The sequence below is a fragment of the Arabidopsis lyrata genome (genome assembly GCF_000004255.2).
Source record: "Arabidopsis lyrata subsp. lyrata unplaced genomic scaffold ARALYscaffold_6, whole genome shotgun sequence".
NCBI lineage: Eukaryota > Viridiplantae > Streptophyta > Magnoliopsida > Brassicales > Brassicaceae > Arabidopsis > Arabidopsis lyrata.
In genome coordinates this window covers 9,524,391-9,543,140 of record NW_003302550.1, presented here as the reverse complement: position 1 = coordinate 9,543,140, position 18,750 = coordinate 9,524,391, and the positions used below count along the sequence as shown (strand labels likewise).

Below are 18,750 nucleotides of genomic sequence, written 5' to 3'. Positions count from 1 at the left end.
CGTTTGGTTCAATTCATGGATGAAGACTCTTTATTCCAGCGGACGAAACTCTTCTACTTGCAACAAAGCTATTCCCTAAAACTGAAGAAAGTTGATGTTAAAGTATGTTCGCAGTTGAAGAAGAAAGAAGATGAGAGATCTCAGGCTCATGAAGCCACAGAGGTGAAACAAATTGGTGATTGCAAGTGTTTTGCAGCGAGGACTATCCAGAAGACGAAGCTATCGGCTCTACCAATGAAATTTTCCGAAAACCCTAACAATTGTCTTGCCTTGAAGAAGAACTCAACGGAGATGTTGGAGCTGTTCGAAATAGCGAAGAAATCAGTGCAGTTACCACTAAATTTCCATTACTCAAAAGCTAACAATGTAGTGAGAGTTGTGAATATATATTATAAGGATTTTCACAATCTCTCTCTCTTGTTTCAAGTACGGTATGTTTCTATATTTTTGTTTACGTGAATTCATGAAAAATGGAGTTTGACTGATGCATTTGTTGTAATGAAAAGACAATAAGTCAATACTCTTTTTAATTTCTTCCGTAAAACTAAAAATGTTCAATAAGAAACTGTAATGGAAACTGATTCTTGTGTGCTTAATGGAGCTCTTCTCTCTTTTGTTCCATCGTTATCATCAGAAACTCTAAACAGAGTCCGTACTGTAAACCAGAGAAGAAAAGAGAAAAAGAACTTGATGCCTAAGCAACACAAAGAGGAAAGTCCTTAGTAGCAATGCCTTGATCTATAGCCAAGCCAAGCAACAACATTCTAGGAGCATACCCTATCGCCGCCAGGCCCGCCACTGCTTTCTAGTTCAACAATTCTTCCTGTTCGTCGTCCTGTTGCTTATGATGTTGTTATGAGACACTCAAAAACGAGAGTACGTAGTCTTAAGTCCTTTGGGAATAGTCCCTGAGAGTTAATATCTTGACAGGTCTATTGGACATTGGACAAAGACACACTAATATGACCTGTGAAGGCATTTAAATAGAGATCAATGGTGCTCTATATGAAGTATTAAGATTGTATAGTTTAAGTGACAATACTTTCCTATTCACAGAGTAATTTGGTTGCAAATATTCCAGCAGAATATCTAGAGTATCTAAAATCTTTATTCAAAGGACTTCATAATATATTGAGTGAAATTAGAAAATGCGTATAACAAAAAAGAATCAAACCGGTACTGTTGTACCGGAATTTGCTGCAGTCATCAAAATGCGTATAAACCACTTGATTCGTTGTTCCCACTAATATTACGCTGGGACCAGCCAAACCATTGCAAGACCCGACATGACTCGAATTCATAACCCGATTTTCTCATGGTAAACTGAAACACCAATTGAATGCATTGACCAGCGACGGAAAACAGTCGTAAATGAAAAAAAAAAAGTGAAAACAGAAACAGCAGTAAATAAATATTACCCAAAACGGTAAAAGGAGACGGTTTTTTGACAAAATAATACGCAAACTTATAAACACTCGAATTCAGTCCAAATCCTAGACGCGTAAATTCTGTTTTTTGACGAGTCGATTTCGGATTTTCCAAATTCAAAACAGACGAAAACAGAATTATACAAAATTGAATAGTCAAAAGTTGTAAATAAATAAAAATAAAAGTCGTCTCTTCCCGCAAGCTTGTCTCTCTCTCTTCTCCGAGATCATCAGTCTCTCCTTTTGAATTTCTCCCATTGGAGGTGTCATTTTCCGTTTCTAGATTAGGGTTTCGATCTCAGCTCTCGCGAATTGTTTATCCTTCAGCTGTAGTCTGCGGTTAATATCGTCGTTAGATCCGGTTTTGCGAGTTCGGATCTGCGCCGTGTGAGGCGGCGGAAGACGGTGGATCTGAGGATTTGGTTCCACCATGACCGGAATGAGAGGTCTCTCCGTATTTATCAGTGACATTCGTAATTGCCAGAACAAGGAAGCGGAGAGACTACGAGTTGATAAGGAGCTTGGAAACATACGTACCTGCTTCAAGAATGACAAGGTTAGTGTCAATTATCTCCATTTTTGTTTGTCTTTGTTTTGATTCTCAATTGAGAGGTGATTCGGTGCCCAAGTAATATCTGCTGAGGGTTTGTATTGATTAGAGATATTGGAGATTTCTCCTTTGCAGTTACCTATCATTCCGAGATTGTTTCACCTAGACTCAGTTACAATACAATCGAATGTTAGAGCTATTAGGTTGAATAGGGAGTTAGAGAAGAATGTAGTTGAAACCAAGATGCAGTCACTGGCCGAATCGTTTATCGGGAAAACCGTAGTTACCGAGTGGATAGTTTTGGAGAGAGGATATTGATTTTGATTTAACACAAACTGTGTACCTGGACACACAGTATAATGCTTCCGTTGTATAGCTAATTCATATCCTTGGATATTAGCCATTATTCTACTGCTTTTAACGTGGAATGTTATTAGGCAGTATAATGTTTCCGTTGTATCTCTAGTCGATATGTAAGACACTGAATATACGATGATAATGATATTTAGGATTTATGAACTTGAAGAAAAGAATGGCCTGGCAGTAAGTTCGGTTATGTAGTGATGGTCTAAGGAAAGAAATCAAGGTCGGGGAAAAATCTGAATAGCTTTTCATTACGATGTAGATTAAGATTTATTGCTGTTAGAAGTTCTGGAGTAATAATCTGGTTCCATACTATTACGTAGCAGAGCTGTATCTGACCTGTAGTGGATCCATTTGTGGCCAGTTGGACCAACACCAAACTTTTTCTTTTTCAGGGTTCATGTTAGAAATGAATCAATCAAGCACTCTTTGATTACTTGACATGCTGTGATTACTTGACATGCTGTTTTATGTTGCAGGTTTTGACACCATATAAAAAGAAGAAATATGTCTGGAAAATGCTTTATATACATATGCTAGGCTACGATGTGGATTTTGGCCATATGGAGGCGGTTTCTCTTATATCTGCGCCAAAGTATCCCGAAAAGCAGGTAAGCCAACGTTTTGTTTGCTCAAGTAATTAAATATTGCTTCTAAGGCTAGGAACAGAGAATAGGTGGGGGTGTTTGCTGAAATATATTCTAGTGATCAAGCTGAAACAAAGAAAGTTTCACTGAAGATCACGGAAAGTTAGATCTAGATACTATTTCATGCGTTTGCAACTTGGCTTGACCTGGTAAAGTATTGCAGACAATTACTTATAAGCACGAGTTACTTAGTAACATCTTAGAAACTCTTAACCAGAACCATGCATTGTATCTCAAGGGTTTGTATTTCCAATTTATATTATTTCATGCTCCTTAACTAATTTGCACGTATTGAACTTTTTATCCATGATTACAGGTTGGCTACATTGTTACATCTTGCTTGCTCAATGAGAACCATGACTTTTTGAAGTTGGCAATAAATACAGTGCGGAACGATATTATTGGTCGGAATGAGGCTTTCCAATGCCTAGCACTGACCTTGGTATGTGGTCTTTTGTCCATCCTGTATTGAGATTTTAGAGCATAGTAAGGTTCTTCTGATTATAAGATGCTGTTAAATGACTGTTTTAATGGAAGTCTTTGGATACATTATGTCTTTTGTGCTCTATCATTTCACGATTCAAAGCCACTTACTTCATTAACTGGTCCTTTCTTTCTAGCTCTCTTACCTTGCCATGCTTACTTTGTCCTGTAGGTTGGAAATATCGGTGGAAGAGATTTTGCTGAATCATTAGCACCTGATGTTCAAAAGCTACTTGTAAGTGACTCCTAAAGATGAGAGGTTATGTTTTTTTCCCAATATTAGTAAACATATTATGTTATGGGGCCTCTTTGCTGCAGATTTCTAGTAGTTGCAGACCTCTCGTAAGGAAAAAAGCAGCACTGTGCCTACTGCGCTTATTCCGAAAAAATCCTGATGCTGTCAACGTGGATGGCTGGTGTGTATTAACACTCTGTGGTTACTGGTTCTTTGATTTTACAAGTGCATCTTTCATATATTTTCATTATCATATACTTCCAGGGCGGATCGTATGGCACAACTTTTGGATGAACGAGATCTTGGTGTCTTGACGTCTTCTACAAGTCTTCTTGTAGCTCTGGTATCTAATAATCATGAGGCGTACTCAAGTTGTCTACCTAAATGTGTCAAAATATTGGAACGCCTTGCTAGGAATCAGGACGTTCCTCAGGAGTACACATACTATGGCATTCCATCTCCTTGGCTCCAGGTTTGACTTAACTCGGCTTATTCACTCTTGTTAATAGCTTAAATATTCTTTAATTGCATCCTTTTTACAATTCCGTGCATTTTAAGCATTTTATGTGAAATTAGCTTATGAAAATACAGGCTTGCCCCAGCTTTGGTGTATTTTTGTTGCTCAGTTAAAGGTATCGTGGATACTTATATATCTTTGGTTAGTACAGGTTAAGGCAATGAGGGCTCTTCAATATTTCCCGACCATTGAAGATCCCAGTACCAGAAAAGCTCTCTTTGAGGTTCAATTTTTCTTGCGTAAATCTCTAATATATGTATTTGAATTCCCTCTCATGGCATTTCATGGAAATTTCAGGTCCTTCAGCGAATATTGATGGGGACAGATGTTGTGAAAAATGTGAATAAAAACAATGCGTCTCATGCTGTGCTGTTTGAAGCTCTATCCCTGGTAAGTTCTTCGGACAGCTGGGGTTTTGATACCATGAATTTTACTAGTGCACCAGTTTTTCTCCCTCTTCCCCTTCACCCCTCCTCAACGGCCTGTCAAGACGCATTTACTCAAAGCAGAATACTGATGTGTGCATGGATGTTTTAAAATATATTTTTTGGTTTTGCTGGAGAAACTTCGAGTGTTTGAATTGCTTGCAGCTACTTGTACGATATTCTTGTCTATTGTTTTTCTTGTTTGAAAGTAGAATAAAATTAGATGCTCTGCTTGAAGGTTTCGGCGCTATTTCTAGGAGGTTTATCATGGATAGTTGACTTGAGTGTTCCTAACAGTCTGGCTTAGTGTGCAACCTCCTAACTTGTTAATGTGTTTTGATATAGGTCATGCATCTTGATGCTGAGAAGGAAATGATATCACAGTGTGTTGCTCTTCTTGGCAAGTTTATTTCGGTCCGTGAGCCCAACATTAGATATCTAGGCTTGGTGAGATCTTGCATACCACTTCCTGCATCTAAGCCTAGCTGGAACAGTTATCTGTTAAGTGTTTGGTGGTGCATTATGTGGCTTCTCATGATGCATTTGTTGACAAAATTACAGGAAAATATGACGCGGATGCTGATGGTCACAGATGTTCAAGATATCATAAAGAAGCATCAGTCTCAGATAATCACCTCCTTGAAAGACCCTGACATCAGGTTGGTTTAGATTTGCCATCTCAGCATCAGCTTTTCTGGCTTGTGAACCCAGATCAGTATCTCGTTACTGTTCTAATTTGGAACCAGTACGACAATTTTTTCAATCATCAAATTCTTATGATTCAATATAACGTACTTTACTTTGTCTCTAGAGTAGTTGTGAATTTAAGATCATTTCAGTCAGCATTAAAATTATTTGATTTGGGTGGTATATATTAAACTCTAAGAAAATTGAAGCTGTATCTAATACATATTTTTTAGTGAAACATTATTTGCTGATTTGTTTTCTTGTGATAAACTATAGGTATAAATATGTGGTAGCAATCCGTATACGGTTACATAAGAAATATGATATTATTATATTATTGGCTGGTGGGTCAGTACTATTTCTATGACGTTTGTCATAAAAAGATGGATGAGTACCACAGTCCATTAGGTCTTAGTCCTATTTCCGTTGCAAATGGTGGCTTCCGTTTTAAAAACATATAGTTTTATTTATATTCTCTTGGTTCTTTTGCTTATGGTGTCAGATTCACTATTGGTTGAACTTTCCTGCAGTATTCGTAGGCGTGCTCTTGATTTATTATATGGGATGTGCGATGTGTCAAATGCAAAGGATATAGTCGAAGAGTTGTTGCAGGTAAGTCTTTGACCTTGCTTTATATTAATATTTCCTTGATTTGGAGTCTCCTTATGATTTGTGAAGTTTAATAGAAAGGAAGGATTAAGTTGTGTAGTGTTTAAGCTTATGTGGAACCCAAAAATACATTGCAGTATCTTAGCACAGCAGAGTTTTCCATGCGGGAGGAATTATCACTTAAAGCTGCTATCCTTGCTGAGAAGTTTGCTCCTGATCTATCATGGTAAGGAGAACTCGATACGACGTATATGTACACTTCATTCATGCACACAGATTTGGTTACAGTGACATGCATTAGCCATTTGGTGTGACCATTAGATCCTTAGACAAACAACTGGTCAAAGATGTTAATTTTGATGTTTTCAGGTATGTCGATGTGATCCTTCAGTTGATCGACAAGGCTGGGGATTTTGTTAGTGATGACATTTGGTTTCGTGTGGTTCAGTTTGTTACAAATAATGAAGACCTGCAGGTTTATATGATTGTTAAGATAAATATATTGTTTATCCTATTTATGACATTCGAAAGTTGCTTACAAATTTCTTTGATCCGACAGCCTTACGCCGCGTCAAAAGCAAGAGAATATTTGGACAAAATCGCAATACATGAGACTATGGTGAAGGTTGTACATTCTCGCTTCCCATAACAATTTTTTCCTATATTGCATATTGCGGATAACACCTTAAGGAAGGATTGTTTTTGTTTTATAGGTTAACTGTGGTGGTAAATTTTAGCACTCGGCTGATTCTCTGATTTTGAACAGGGCTTCCTTAAGTCAGATCATTGGTCTCTCTCTCAAGTAACTTAGGGTTTGAAAAACAGCTTCTCCAGTCAGCATCTTACCCTGCTCCTCAACACTCAGCAAATCCACAAATAGAAACGAGTCGTTGCTTCGGAAAGCCTTGTTCAAAATCAGAGAATCAACCAAGTGATAAAATTTACCACCACAGTTAACCTATAAAACAAAAACAATCCTTCCTTAAGTTGTTGTTGCTTAATTTGGGAATTTAGATTTACTACCTTGCTACACATGCGGACACAATCTTATATGTATCTAAATTGTTTGCAAAATACAAATTAACAATGCTTACCAACAATAAATATATTTTCTTTCGGAATTTCAGGTCAGTGCTTATATTTTGGGGGAGTATGGTCACCTTCTAGCTAGACAACCTGGATGCAGTGCAAGTGAACTCTTTAGCATCTTACATGAGAAGCTTCCCACAGTATCGTAAGGACAACACAAATGCTGAAGTGCGCTCTTCTTGTCTTTGAGTATGTCTTAAACGGTTCTTCTTTTTTTTTTCTCTCAGGACTCCCACCATTCCTATTCTTCTTTCGACATATGCAAAGCTTCTTATGCACACTCAACCCCCAGATCCAGAACTGCAAAAAAAAGTTTGGGCTGTATTTAAGAAGTGAGACTTGCTAACTTTGTTGTCCTTCCCCAATGTTTTACTTGTCATTTTATGTACTGTTTTTTTTTTGGTAACCTAATCAAGTTTCCTAAAAGAGTTTTGTTTTCGCAGATATGAGAGTTGTATTGATGTGGAGATACAACAGAGGGCAGTTGAATATTTTGAATTGAGTAAAAAAGGGCCTGCCTTTATGGATGTATTGGCTGAGATGCCAAAATTTCCGGAGCGCCAGGTTTGTAAATTATTTGATGATTCTATGAAAGTTACTTTGATGGGACGTTTGTGCTAAACGATTTGATGCTGGATTTTCTTCCATAGTCTTCATTGATAAAAAAGGCAGAATATGTTGAAGATACCGCAGACCAGAGTGCCATCAAGCTTAGAGCACAACAACAGCCTTCAAATGCTTTGGTTTTGGCTGACCCACAGCCTGTTAATGGGGCACCACCACCTTTGAAGGTTCCAATTTTAAGTGGAAGCACGGTGAGAGCTTCTCTTTGTCGGCCTCAATTGACGAGACATTTTCATGTGCTTTGCCCATTATATAGCACATACTTTTATCTCTCTGACAGTCTGTTTTTTCTTACATGTCTAGCAGGACCCCGAGTCAGTGGCTCGATCTGTCTCACATCCCAATGGAACTTTAAGTAATATAGATCCACAAACTCCATCACCTGATCTGCTTAGTGACCTGCTCGGTCCTCTTGCGATAGAGGCTCCACCTGGAGCTGTCTCAAATGAACAACATGGTCCCGTAGGGGTAGAAGGAGCTGCAGATGAAGTTGATGGTTCCGCCATTGTACCTGTTGAAGAGCAAACAAATACAGTGGAGGTATTCTTTTCTTCTTCCTTTGCTTTCTTTGGCATAATAGGTTTTAGCATCGATGAAATTATGCTTCTACTTTTGCTAGCTCATTATTTCCCTAGGTTTTTTTAACCATACGCCATTTTCTTTCTGTTTCCTTTTTCTGTATTTATTACTTTGAAATGGTAAAACGTTTACTTAGATAGAATCCTACCTGAGATGTTCTATTTCACAGTTCAAGATTCATAATAAAAGAAACCGAACCATTTTTGTATTACATAATACTATTTGCATGCTTGAATTGTTTCTTATACAGTTTTGTTTTCTTTAACAGCTGCTCGGAAATATTGCGGAGAGATTTCATGCTTTATGTTTGAAAGACAGTGGTGTCTTATACGAGGATCCTCATATCCAGGTTTGTTTTTTCTAATCTCTTCTTTTATTTATCCTAGTACGAAGATTGCAGACAGAACAGCCTCCGAGCTTTCTTATGTTCCGCATTTTATTGATTGTTGGTATTCCTCAGATTGGCATCAAAGCTGAATGGAGAGGACACCATGGGAGACTTGTTCTCTTCATGGGAAACAAGAATACTTCTCCACTTACATCAGTTCAAGCTCTGATACTACCCCCTGCCCATTTAAAACTGGATCTGTCTCCAGTACCTGATACAATTCCTCCTCGAGCACAGGTATTTTCGGTCAATTTCTATTCATTTATGCATATTTTACTAAGACGTGCAATTTTTTTCATGGTTATAGGTACAATCTCCACTTGAAGTGATGAACATCCGCCCTAGTAGGGATGTTGCAGTTTTGGATTTCTCCTACAAGTTTGGTACAAACGTGGTACTTACTGTAAACGTCCTTAGCATGTTTTGGTGAATGGTTTATTTAGCATCTGTGACTCTACCTGACATGCTGGATTTTTTATAGGTCAGTGCCAAATTACGGATCCCGGCAACTTTGAATAAGTTTCTTCAACCGCTACAATTGACATCTGAAGAGTTCTTCCCTCAATGGAGAGCACTTTCAGGGCCACCCTTGAAACTTCAGGAAGTTGTATGTATCTCCACAGCTCTGACCAAATATGAAATATAAGTAATTGAGTAGTGCAGGAAAGAAGTCAAATGCTCCTAAGAATTTTCTTTTCAAAGAAAATAGTGAATATAGCTTTCTCCATAAAATCCTTTTAATGACTGATGATTGTTCTAGGTTAATTACAACACTTATAGAGAACTTCCAAGATTTCTACATGTGCTTGTTGATGCAGCATTACGTTAACATGTTATATAATCTGAATCTGCAACTTCTTTCAGGTTAGAGGTGTAAGACCTCTAGCTCTTCCGGAAATGGCAAATCTGTTCAACAGTTTCCATGTGACGATATGCCCTGGGCTTGTAAGTATTTTTTTACGATCTCATTCCTCATGCTTGTTGCACACATGTGTACTTCAAACTTAACTTGTATGGTTTTCTGTTGTAGGATCCAAACCCTAATAATCTAGTGGCAAGCACAACCTTCTACTCTGAAAGTACAGGAGCCATACTCTGTTTGGTGAGATTTCAACCAAATTTCACTTCCTGGTTTTGGCAGTTGCCACTCTTCCAATTCCTAAAATTTCTTAGACTTGTTGTAATGACGTGTGACATTGTCCGTGGTTTGCGATTTTCAGGCAAGAATTGAAACAGACCCAGCGGACAGAACCCAATTGCGAATGACAGTAGGCTCGGGAGATCCTACCCTTACATTTGAGTATGATATCTCTGCCTCATAGCACAAACCAAACCTCAAACACAGTTTTTTTGTTTGCATTTGTTGACCTCTTTTATCCGCAGGTTAAAAGAATTCATCAAGGAACAACTAATTACTATCCCAATGGGATCTCGAGCTCTAGTTCCAGCAGCAGGTTCAGCACCATCACCAGCACCACCTGTAGCTCAACCGCCTAGCCCAGCAGCTTTAGCTGATGATCCAGGAGCTATGCTTGCTGGCTTACTTTAAATTCATTGGGATATGAGATTACTTGCACATGTCGAAAAGTTTGTTTTTTCGGTTATTGTAGAAATGTAATGGCGGAAATATGGAATGATGGGAGAGTATATGTAGAGCCAAGGGGTGGGAGAGGGGAAGGGTTTAATAGAAAAGCTAGTTTTGATTATATTTGTGCCTAATATCCAAAGCGGGTGGGTTGAGTTAGCTACGATTCGAAATTTTGCATTCAATCTGAATATTTGTATTGTGAGGTCAGTGGTTGTATCAGCTTGTTCTTGTGCGTATATATTGTCAATCTGTTTCTTCATGATTTATCTGATGGGAGGTCTATTTTTTCGCACTAGCCTTCATGTTGAGAGATTCTAATCTAAGTCATTAAGGGGAGAATTGCAAAAACACATCCCCCAACGCATAGCATTTCACCTGTTAAAACCTGGTATTGAGGAGAAATCAATCTCTCAGAAGTTATAACATTTGCCATTGCATTCGAGTTTTGATTTCGGAAATCACAGTTGTATTTCAAAAACCTCTAGAATCCATGAAATGCTTATAAATGTGCAGCAGATGAAGCATGACCGCTTCATCATCTTTACCTGTTGGTCTTTAGCAATTTTCACTTTCAAATTTGCTGATCCTCTTTAAACTGAACAAAACAAAGTATGTTTGAAGAGACTGGTGCAGGAAGATGATGGCAAATGTTTACTGATATTATTTATACTAGGTGAATACCCGTGCAACGCACGAGTTGTTTCATTTAAAATGAATACAAACAAATACATATTGAAGTGTTACTTAAAAACTCAAGCATAAATACTGTATAGTGAAAGAGAATGAAAACCTATAAAACCATCTATCGATATAGAATTTCCAATGTAAATGTGTGTATACGTGAAATGGTTATCAAGTAATAACGTTAAAAACTTAAAATAGTGTTCATCGAATCAATCAATGTTTTAATTTAGTAATAACATAGAAATACACTATACAAGTTGGAACATGAATCCTCCAAATAGTTAGGTACATGTAGGATGAAAGCATATATCCATCACTACCTCCACAAGAGTTGAGAGACTTCACAAATTTTCTGTGTGAACATGGATGATGAATAGCAACATGAGGAAGAGAGGGTTTCAGCATTTCTTCAAGGAAGAAATTGGATTCTTCTCTTGATGACGATGTGATGTCGAGGAAGGAGTTTATCAGTTTTTGTTTGTCTCCGTTGCAATCGTTTTGTCATACTTGTTTTTTCCTTCAAGAGTTGCGATTACAGAGCTAAATCTAACAGACACGTGCCAAGCTTTTAAGTGCTGATGTGTCAGAAAGATAAGCACATCTTTCATATATGTGATTTAGATCTGCTGAATTTTTGATATATATAAAAAATCACAATTGTCCATGGAGAGGTTGAGAATCACCGTCCACGAAGTGTTTTGGAGGCTATGATCTTTCTCAGCGATAATGGTGACAGTTTGCCATCTCACTCGTTATGGTCATGCTCTTTGCCTCCCACGTCATCCAATTAAAGTTGGGAAAGAAACTTATGCCTCCGCTTATCCTATCAACAACTCTTATCCAAGCCGAACCAATCATCCACTAAATCTGCAATGCTTTATGACTGAACCAATGGTCTCATCTACATCTACTATTATCATTCCAGACTTGGTATACTATTGTCTCGACCACTAGGTCTTACAAAGATGTTCCAAACTTCATCAACAAGTGTACATCAAAGGAATTCAGAATCTCCTTTGCAGTACCAAGAACAAACTGAGCTTATCCTCTGCCATTGCAAGGAGAACTTTCAATTTATTTTCATACAAATTTAATTTACTTCTATTGACAATACGTATTCTTTGCATTCATCAATAACCACAAAATAGCAGCACAGATGGGGCCTAGCCAATAGCCAGAAAATGAAAACAAAAAAGAATGAGTCGAAACTTAACTTTGGGAGGAGAAAAGCCGCCACCTACATCCACTCACGGCAACGACCACATCTCCAGCTACCTCCTATGCAAGTAGATTCCTCCTCCCATGGAGAACAGTGGGAATGTATTGTCATAGTACAAGTCTGACATGTGAGATCAGGTCCTGGCTCCACATGCATGCATATCTGACATGGAATTGTATTGTCATAGAGAAATGATGTGCACTGTTCCATTGCCTCAACCTGAGGGTTTGGGTTATCTGTTATTCCTGAAGCATCCTTGTCATCTCCATATCCATCGTACTGGCCACTATCATCTGTTGTGAGTAACTCGGTCAGCGAGAAATATGTTTGGGGTTCGAATTCCATGTCTTCGTAGTCAAACATTAGCTCTCCTTCGACCATGTTGTTGTTGTTGCCAGATGCATCCCATTCCATGACAGGCAATGTTGGCTCCGTTTCTGGTTTCACAACAGGCATTGATTCAGGATGCATTGAAAACTCGCTACAAGAAAGATTATTATTCCCGTCTGTCTCTTCAGGTTTCACTTGTCTCCTAACTTGTAGCTTCTGGGGTACCGGCACCGAACCATCCCCTTTCCAGTCCACATCCAAACTGTTAGGTGTAATTTGTTCGATTTTAGAAACTGACACCAAGAGAGGATCATCCTCTGGAACAAACGTATCTTCGAAGAGAGACGAGGGAGTAGATGGCATCGAGTCTTTCGGTTCAGACATTCTATCGGAATCAGAATCTATTCCGATATTTCCTTGCCCATGTTTCTGCCTCCTGAAGAATACTTGTTTCATCTGCTTCTGTTCCTTGAGTTTGGGATCCATGTAAGGGCAATCTGGTGATCGTATACGACGGCATTTGCAACACTTGAAACCAACAACTTCAGGAATTTTTGACTCCTCGAGCTTAATCGCTTCAATGTGGTACCACTCTGCATACAGATACTACTATTAGATTTATAAATGCAAATTGGTGGCATTGACGAAATATACACTTCAGTATTTAGAGTGAGTAAATTATTCTTACTGTCACAACTTGTACAGTGAATATATGTTAGGCCAGGATTATACGGCAGTTTGCAGACCCAGCAAACTGGTTGCAGGTTCGGCTGATCAGATCGTGCACCCAACAGAACATTTTGATGTCTGAAACTAACACCTGTGTCTGCCAAGTTCTTTTTTCTCCATATGACTCCCCAAGACAATGTCTTGTGTTTACTCTTCGGTGCCAAATTGAAATCAGGAGTGATTTGTTTAACTCCTGAAGCATTGTCGCGTATTTTGGGAGATGGTAACTGTTGATTAAGAGGCTTAATCTGTGTCTTCGTGACTGAAGTGACTGCATTTTGAACTTGTCCGTTGATCAGGACAGTGGGTGTTGTTGGAGGTCTGTGATTGATATTGATTAGTGAACGTGCTCTTGCAAGGTAGCACCGTTTGCAGGTTACCAAAATTTCCACCTGACCAGTTGTGTGTTGTGTACTCATAGTACATTCCTTGTGACAGAAACCTAAGAGGCAAAAAGAAAATCAACAATTATTCAGCTAAATTTCCCAAAGAAAGATTTAGAAAAACAGAGTACTATAATCTTGTCAAATTTCATATAAAAATCGATCAGGTCCACCCATAATAAAGTGATAAACAAATATTAAATGCATGAGAATTTATATACAAAGCAAAGCAAAGAAATAAAAGCAGAGGGTGAGAAAAAAAAAAACTAGAAATGCAATAGAATAACTTTAAGAGGTAAAAACAAATAAAAAGGCAAGTGTAGTGTACCTTGGCAAGTACTGCATGTTGTTGAATCCCTATAGACATGTAGAGGACGGGAACAAAAATTAATATGATCTATTTAGAAGCATCCTGAAAGGTGAAAAAAGCTAAAGAAAATACCTCAAAAAAACATCGAGATGGCATGACGCACAAGAACACTTCTCCGTGTTGTCCCTCCGCGAGGCTAGATAAGAAAATATGTTCGCTCGAGAAGCTTTTAGTTGCCTTTTCTGGAGCTTCGATATTTTTCTTGATGGCTTCTTGATAAAAGGTATGTTTACCCTATGCAAACTTTCTTCATATTCTTTGATCAAATATAGGGGAACGCGTGCTTCATGAAACCAATACTTTTCGTCTCTATCTTCAGTTTTCTCGACTTCAATGACATTCTTCATGACACGGGATGGAAGATGCTTTTGATTCCCAAAGACAACTCCATATCTAACCTTGTTATCTATAATCTTCTTGTCACAAATACTAGCGTTCCTGAAAATAGCAGCCTCTGTCTCTGGACCTTTAACATCTTGCACGTTTTGCTCTGGGCGTACAAGTTCACTCCATCTTATATTCATATCCAGGTATCTAACCTGGCCCAATTCAGTTGAATTTCAGGGGATTAATAAACACAGAATCATTTGAATAAGCATTGATAATAGAAGACAAACCTGAAGAGCAAGCTGAGAAATGTTTTTGCTACTTTCAACTGCGGCTTTCCAAATAGACCGCCTGCTTCTTTTAGGAATGTAAGAGCCATCACCATAATTAAATTCAGGTAACTTTTTCATACCACCTAATGGAAAAAAAAACATATTGGCACTATCCCCAGAGTGAAATCAAATAAGATATCTCAGGTAGAAGTATCAAAAAAGAAAAAACTATAAGAAACACGGATGTATACGTGAGAATTGTTCACAAGCACAAAAAACATAACCAATCAAGGTTACCTTGCCAAGCTGCTTTCCTTATCTTAGGCTTCGACACGACTGCCTTGAGGAGTATAACTTTTGATAACTTCCCCCCTCGCCACCAAGTAAAGCTATCATCATCAGAACCTTGGGCTGTAATTTCAGCCTGGTTCCTCTGCTTCCTCTTACCAGGTCTACGTTTCTGTGTGGCCCCAACAGTATCTGGAGCGCTTTGAAAGATAGAATGTTCTATCAACCAATCATCAATTTGTTTAAGCCAGTCGCTTGACAGAGCAATACTGCAAATGTTTTCCTCAAGCTGTGAACAATTAAAATGAACCATATCATGCCAATATTTGGTTTAATAGCAAAATAAAGTGAATAAGAACAGAAATGTTTTAGAATGAAAAAAAAAAATTCTTACTTCAAGCAGGAGGGATTTCATCGCTTTGCATGTTGAAGCTTCCTCTAACTTCTTACGCCACTGATACCTAAGACTCTCAATAAGAAATGGCCCCGCAATGAGACCACGTAAGCTTTCCTCGAGATAGAGGATATATGCTGTGATACTAGAAAGTACTCCCTCCCCGTTCTTTAAAGGAAAAAGGCCACTGTAGATTTTCATAGCACTTTTGGTTGCCCCTGTTACAGCTGCATTTAACATGCATCCTCTCCTACTTGCTGATGTGAGTTTGCAAGAATGACACCATCCACACCTTTCCCTGGTAATTTCCTTCTTATCAGGACTTGGCCAGAAGAAACTCGAGGCTACTATCGAAAATGCTTTCACCTGTAGCAAGATGTTACTTGAAGCAGCTTTCTTGGCATTACTAAACTTGTGTAGATCAGGTTCATGGGTTTCCTCTGATAATAGGACAGCCAAAGTAGCACCAGCTGATGCAGCCAATTCTCCATTTGTGTAATGATTAACGTAAGCATGAGGTTTAAAAGATAAACCCTTCTGTGTACTGAGTGCAACCAAATTCTTCTCTTGCGCTCCATTTGATCTTGGTAAAACAGGACCGCCAGCATAGCCTGAAGCAGATGGGTGGAGGCCAACCGCATTTTGAATAAGATTTCCACTGGAACTACTTGCACTATCTGGCTTAACTATGTCTGACACCTCGCCACCCCCTTCTTTTTGCATGTGAGATAAATCAGTCTCCACTGCTCTCAGATAAGAGATCACATCTCCAGGCAGATCCCAGTATTGTGAGATCGCTTTGCATATATACAGATATTCCATTCTATGGTTCGTTGCAGACAAAAGCACCAGGACAACTTTTGGAAGGTCGGTGGCATTGTAATATTTGATATCTGCATCCGCATTGACATAAATTTTAAGCCTGTGATATAAGCGAAATAATCATCAGCATCCACAAAAAATAATTCATAATATTGGTTTTCCAACTATAAGTAAAATCTAGACAAGCTGATGAGTGAGAATTATTAAACTATAAAGTACAGAAACAACTTTCCATGAGAATCTAAATGAATATGGAGATATAGAATTGAAAGATCAGTTCTATTTCCATAAATTTGAAAGGCAAAGTATCTGAAATAAAGCGTCGAAAACATACACCAGTAAGTGATTGCATGTACCCAAAAAGAGTCGCCCATGTGGATCCACTCCAAAATACACTGCTCCCCTGAGTGACGTTTTATGAGCAACAGTTGGCCCCATTTTTTTTATAGTGCATTCTGGACAATACCACGGCCCATCTGGTATATACATTTTGACCACACCGATGCATCTTGAGTGATATGCTAAAGGGCATCCATCACAACACAGCAACGTTCCATCCATGCCACAGAGCCTACATTCATCACTGTTTCCATCCAGATCTGAGCTATCTCCATTAGGACCACAATCAGTATATCTTGAACTCAAGTTTTTTGACTCGTTCAGTGAACTTATCCCATGGTTCACTGCAACAAATTCACTAAGCTCTTTCTCCTTGCAAGCTGAGGTTTTAGCAAATCTGGGGTGGACCCTTCTAGGTCCATTTTCAGGAAGTTCAGCAGTAACTCCATCAGGATCAAATCCAACTTCAGATTCTTCTCGAGTATCCATTTCAGCTCTTATATCTGCTACATCAAAAACGTCATCACACAGAATTTGCAGGATCTTCAACTTCATTACTACGGGTGACGAATAATACTCCTTCTCCACAACAAATTCATTAAAAACTCTCCAGAGAGGCCCACTTGCATGTCCCATGGCAGCAAAGTACTGAACCAAATAAACAGGCCAAGTTAGCGCATCGAGCAAGCTCCAATCAATGCACCTGCAGATGGCAATGCAACAAATCCCCGAATTGTTATCCACTAAGATATGGGAGATCCTAAAACAAACTTCACCTAAACTAAGAATAAGAGGCTTATATTGCAGTCCCTTTTTCTCCTAGCTGTGATAAAAGGTTTGTTGCATGATGCACACATAAGAAAATAATGTATATTCACTAGCTTGAAAAATAATGTCAGTAATTCTACTGTTTCTAGCCAACAAACTAATTCTACTGTTTCACAGAATAATTAATTCACTTAAAAAAGTAAGGATATAGGAAAGTTAACTTGAAACACCTCAGAAAAGATACAAAATCAAGAACATCTGTTGAAAACTGTAAAGAACAAAAGTTGTCTGTGCTTACCTCAAGCATTTTGAAGCCACTTCAGACCCTTCAGAGGAAAGTCTCTCAAGATGACCTTTGAGTGCTCGCATCAAGGCAAGATGAATGGCATCCAGCAAAGAATTTGGTCCTAAGAAATTTAATGCTCCGACAAAATCATCCAATCCAAAAGGGCAGATATATAACTGAACACTGAATGATCTAAAGAACCCATACACAGATAATAGATACACCACAGCCTCCTCAGGGATACCAATTGTTCCTGATGAAGAAGGCAACTCCACTGGTGGAACAAGAGGAGACATAGTTTCGGAATCTGGATCTATGTTATCTTCACACTCAGGTGAACAACAACCACTTTCAACTTGTGCCACAGGACTTGGGCTAGTACATGTGGGCACCTCAACTCCTTTGTTCTTCAAGCAATCTGTTTTCTTCTTTTCGTCATTCTTCAGTATAAAGTCGTCTAATTTACTCCTTCTAGCACGTAATTCATCATCAAAGTAACTATCCCCAATAATCAACTGGCGAAGATAACGAGTTTCCAAATCCTCAAAATCACCATCCTCATATACAACTCTGTACAAGCCACTCTTGTAAGAAACAATCTTGCCAAGAAAAACTCTAGAGTCATCAAGATCTTTCAACACATAGCAACCAAGAAGAGATCTAGGTACAGCCACTTTCATCTCTAAAACCGGCCTCTTCCCTCGATTAGATACCCCATTATGATCCTCTGGTCTGGGTCGTTTCCTCGGTCTACCTCTAGGTCTAGCCACCTTCCCTTCCATCAAGAAACGAAGAAGAGAACAAGGATCGAGAACAAGAGAGAAGGAGATGCTAGGGATCTGGAAATATCTTCTTAATTGCTTAGATATGAATAACCAACCCTAAAATGGTCATGCTCCTTTCAGAACTACAAGCAATCCAACTTAGAGATAACATAAAAACGACACACAGTTCCATTTAAACTACAAGCATTCCTCATTATAAAAGAGACTCTGCCTGCTCTAGAGTCTTTCCTCCATTACTCATCGTCACTCAAAGCTGAAGCACAATCTAAGATCCACGAAGCTCCTGCAGATTCAAAGCTGAAGCGAAAGAAATCAGAGCCATGATCCAGTGACAAAATCTGAAATCTTTTCACTTTTTTTGAACTTGGAACATATGCTAGATTTTGATAACCACCATTAATGATGTACTTAGAGAGCTTAGGTAACCAAGAGAGAGAGAGAGAGAGAGAAATAAAAAGATGAGCTTTTTCAATCGTGTCGAATGGCTCTTACTTCTCACTTCTCACTTCTGAGTTCTAATAGCAGATATTATTTAACTGAGTT

The 18,750-nt window shown here is 38.6% G+C and overlaps 2 protein-coding genes across 10 annotated transcripts; one reads left to right on the top strand and one right to left on the bottom strand.

Annotated features, from left to right (window-relative positions):
• Positions 1–1,587: 1,587 nt before the first annotated feature.
• On the top strand, positions 1,588–10,506 carry LOC110227467 (AP-2 complex subunit alpha-1). Of its 6 annotated transcripts, none has more exons than XM_021021605.1 (27): positions 1,588–1,983; positions 2,820–2,951; positions 3,304–3,429; positions 3,643–3,705; positions 3,789–3,886; positions 3,970–4,177; positions 4,374–4,445; positions 4,520–4,612; positions 4,993–5,094; positions 5,209–5,306; positions 5,865–5,946; positions 6,081–6,169; positions 6,313–6,418; positions 6,503–6,568; positions 7,071–7,177; positions 7,260–7,364; positions 7,476–7,596; positions 7,683–7,847; positions 7,960–8,196; positions 8,504–8,584; positions 8,696–8,860; positions 8,931–9,014; positions 9,105–9,230; positions 9,488–9,568; positions 9,654–9,725; positions 9,844–9,923; positions 10,007–10,506. In XM_021021605.1, exons 1-27 carry the CDS (start codon positions 1,858–1,860, stop codon positions 10,170–10,172), a joined length of 3,051 nt encoding a protein of 1,016 aa, XP_020877264.1. In that variant the 5' UTR covers positions 1,588–1,857; the 3' UTR covers positions 10,173–10,506. The 6 variants fall into 6 exon arrangements, with proteins under 6 accessions (XP_020877264.1, XP_020877261.1, XP_020877266.1 ...); XM_021021607.1 differs by having other exon boundaries at positions 1,589–1,983; positions 7,683–7,832; positions 7,963–8,196; positions 8,931–9,017; XM_021021606.1 differs by having other exon boundaries at positions 1,589–1,983; positions 7,683–7,832; positions 8,931–9,017.
• A 1,286-nt stretch (positions 10,507–11,792) lies between these two features.
• On the bottom strand, positions 11,793–18,688 carry LOC9310152 (DDT domain-containing protein PTM). 4 transcript variants are annotated; one of them, XM_002871970.2, is made up of 9 exons: positions 17,435–18,684; positions 16,364–17,071; positions 15,208–16,129; positions 14,823–15,102; positions 14,544–14,668; positions 13,999–14,465; positions 13,885–13,913; positions 13,133–13,615; positions 11,793–13,037 (listed from the first exon to the last, which is right to left on the bottom strand). In XM_002871970.2, the coding sequence occupies exons 1-9, from the start codon at positions 18,202–18,204 to the stop codon at positions 12,133–12,135; spliced, it is 4,689 nt and encodes a 1,562-aa protein (XP_002872016.1). In that variant the 5' UTR covers positions 18,205–18,684; the 3' UTR covers positions 11,793–12,132. The 4 variants fall into 4 exon arrangements, with proteins under 4 accessions (XP_002872016.1, XP_020877254.1, XP_020877255.1 ...); XM_021021595.1 differs by having other exon boundaries at positions 15,208–16,100; positions 16,386–17,071; XM_021021596.1 differs by having other exon boundaries at positions 16,364–17,016; positions 17,435–18,206.
• Positions 18,689–18,750: the final 62 nt, after the last annotated feature.

Coding starts and splice junctions, on each gene's coding strand:
- LOC110227467 (XM_021021602.1), top strand. CDS start 1,858: ATGACCGGAATGAGAGGTCTCTCCGTATTTATCAGTGACATTCGTAAT. Junction 9,569..9,653: donor TGACGATATGCCCTGGGCTT/GTAAGTATTTTT, acceptor TTTCTGTTGTAG/GATCCAAACCCTAATAATCT. Junction 9,726..9,843: donor CAGGAGCCATACTCTGTTTG/GTGAGATTTCAA, acceptor TGCGATTTTCAG/GCAAGAATTGAAACAGACCC.
- LOC9310152 (XM_002871970.2), bottom strand. CDS start 18,204: ATGGAAGGGAAGGTGGCTAGACCTAGAGGTAGACCGAGGAAACGACCC. Junction 15,103..15,207: donor TGAAATCCCTCCTGCTTGAA/GTAAGAATTTTT, acceptor AATTGTTCACAG/CTTGAGGAAAACATTTGCAG. Junction 13,914..13,998: donor CATCTCGATGTTTTTTTGAG/GTATTTTCTTTA, acceptor ACATGTCTATAG/GGATTCAACAACATGCAGTA.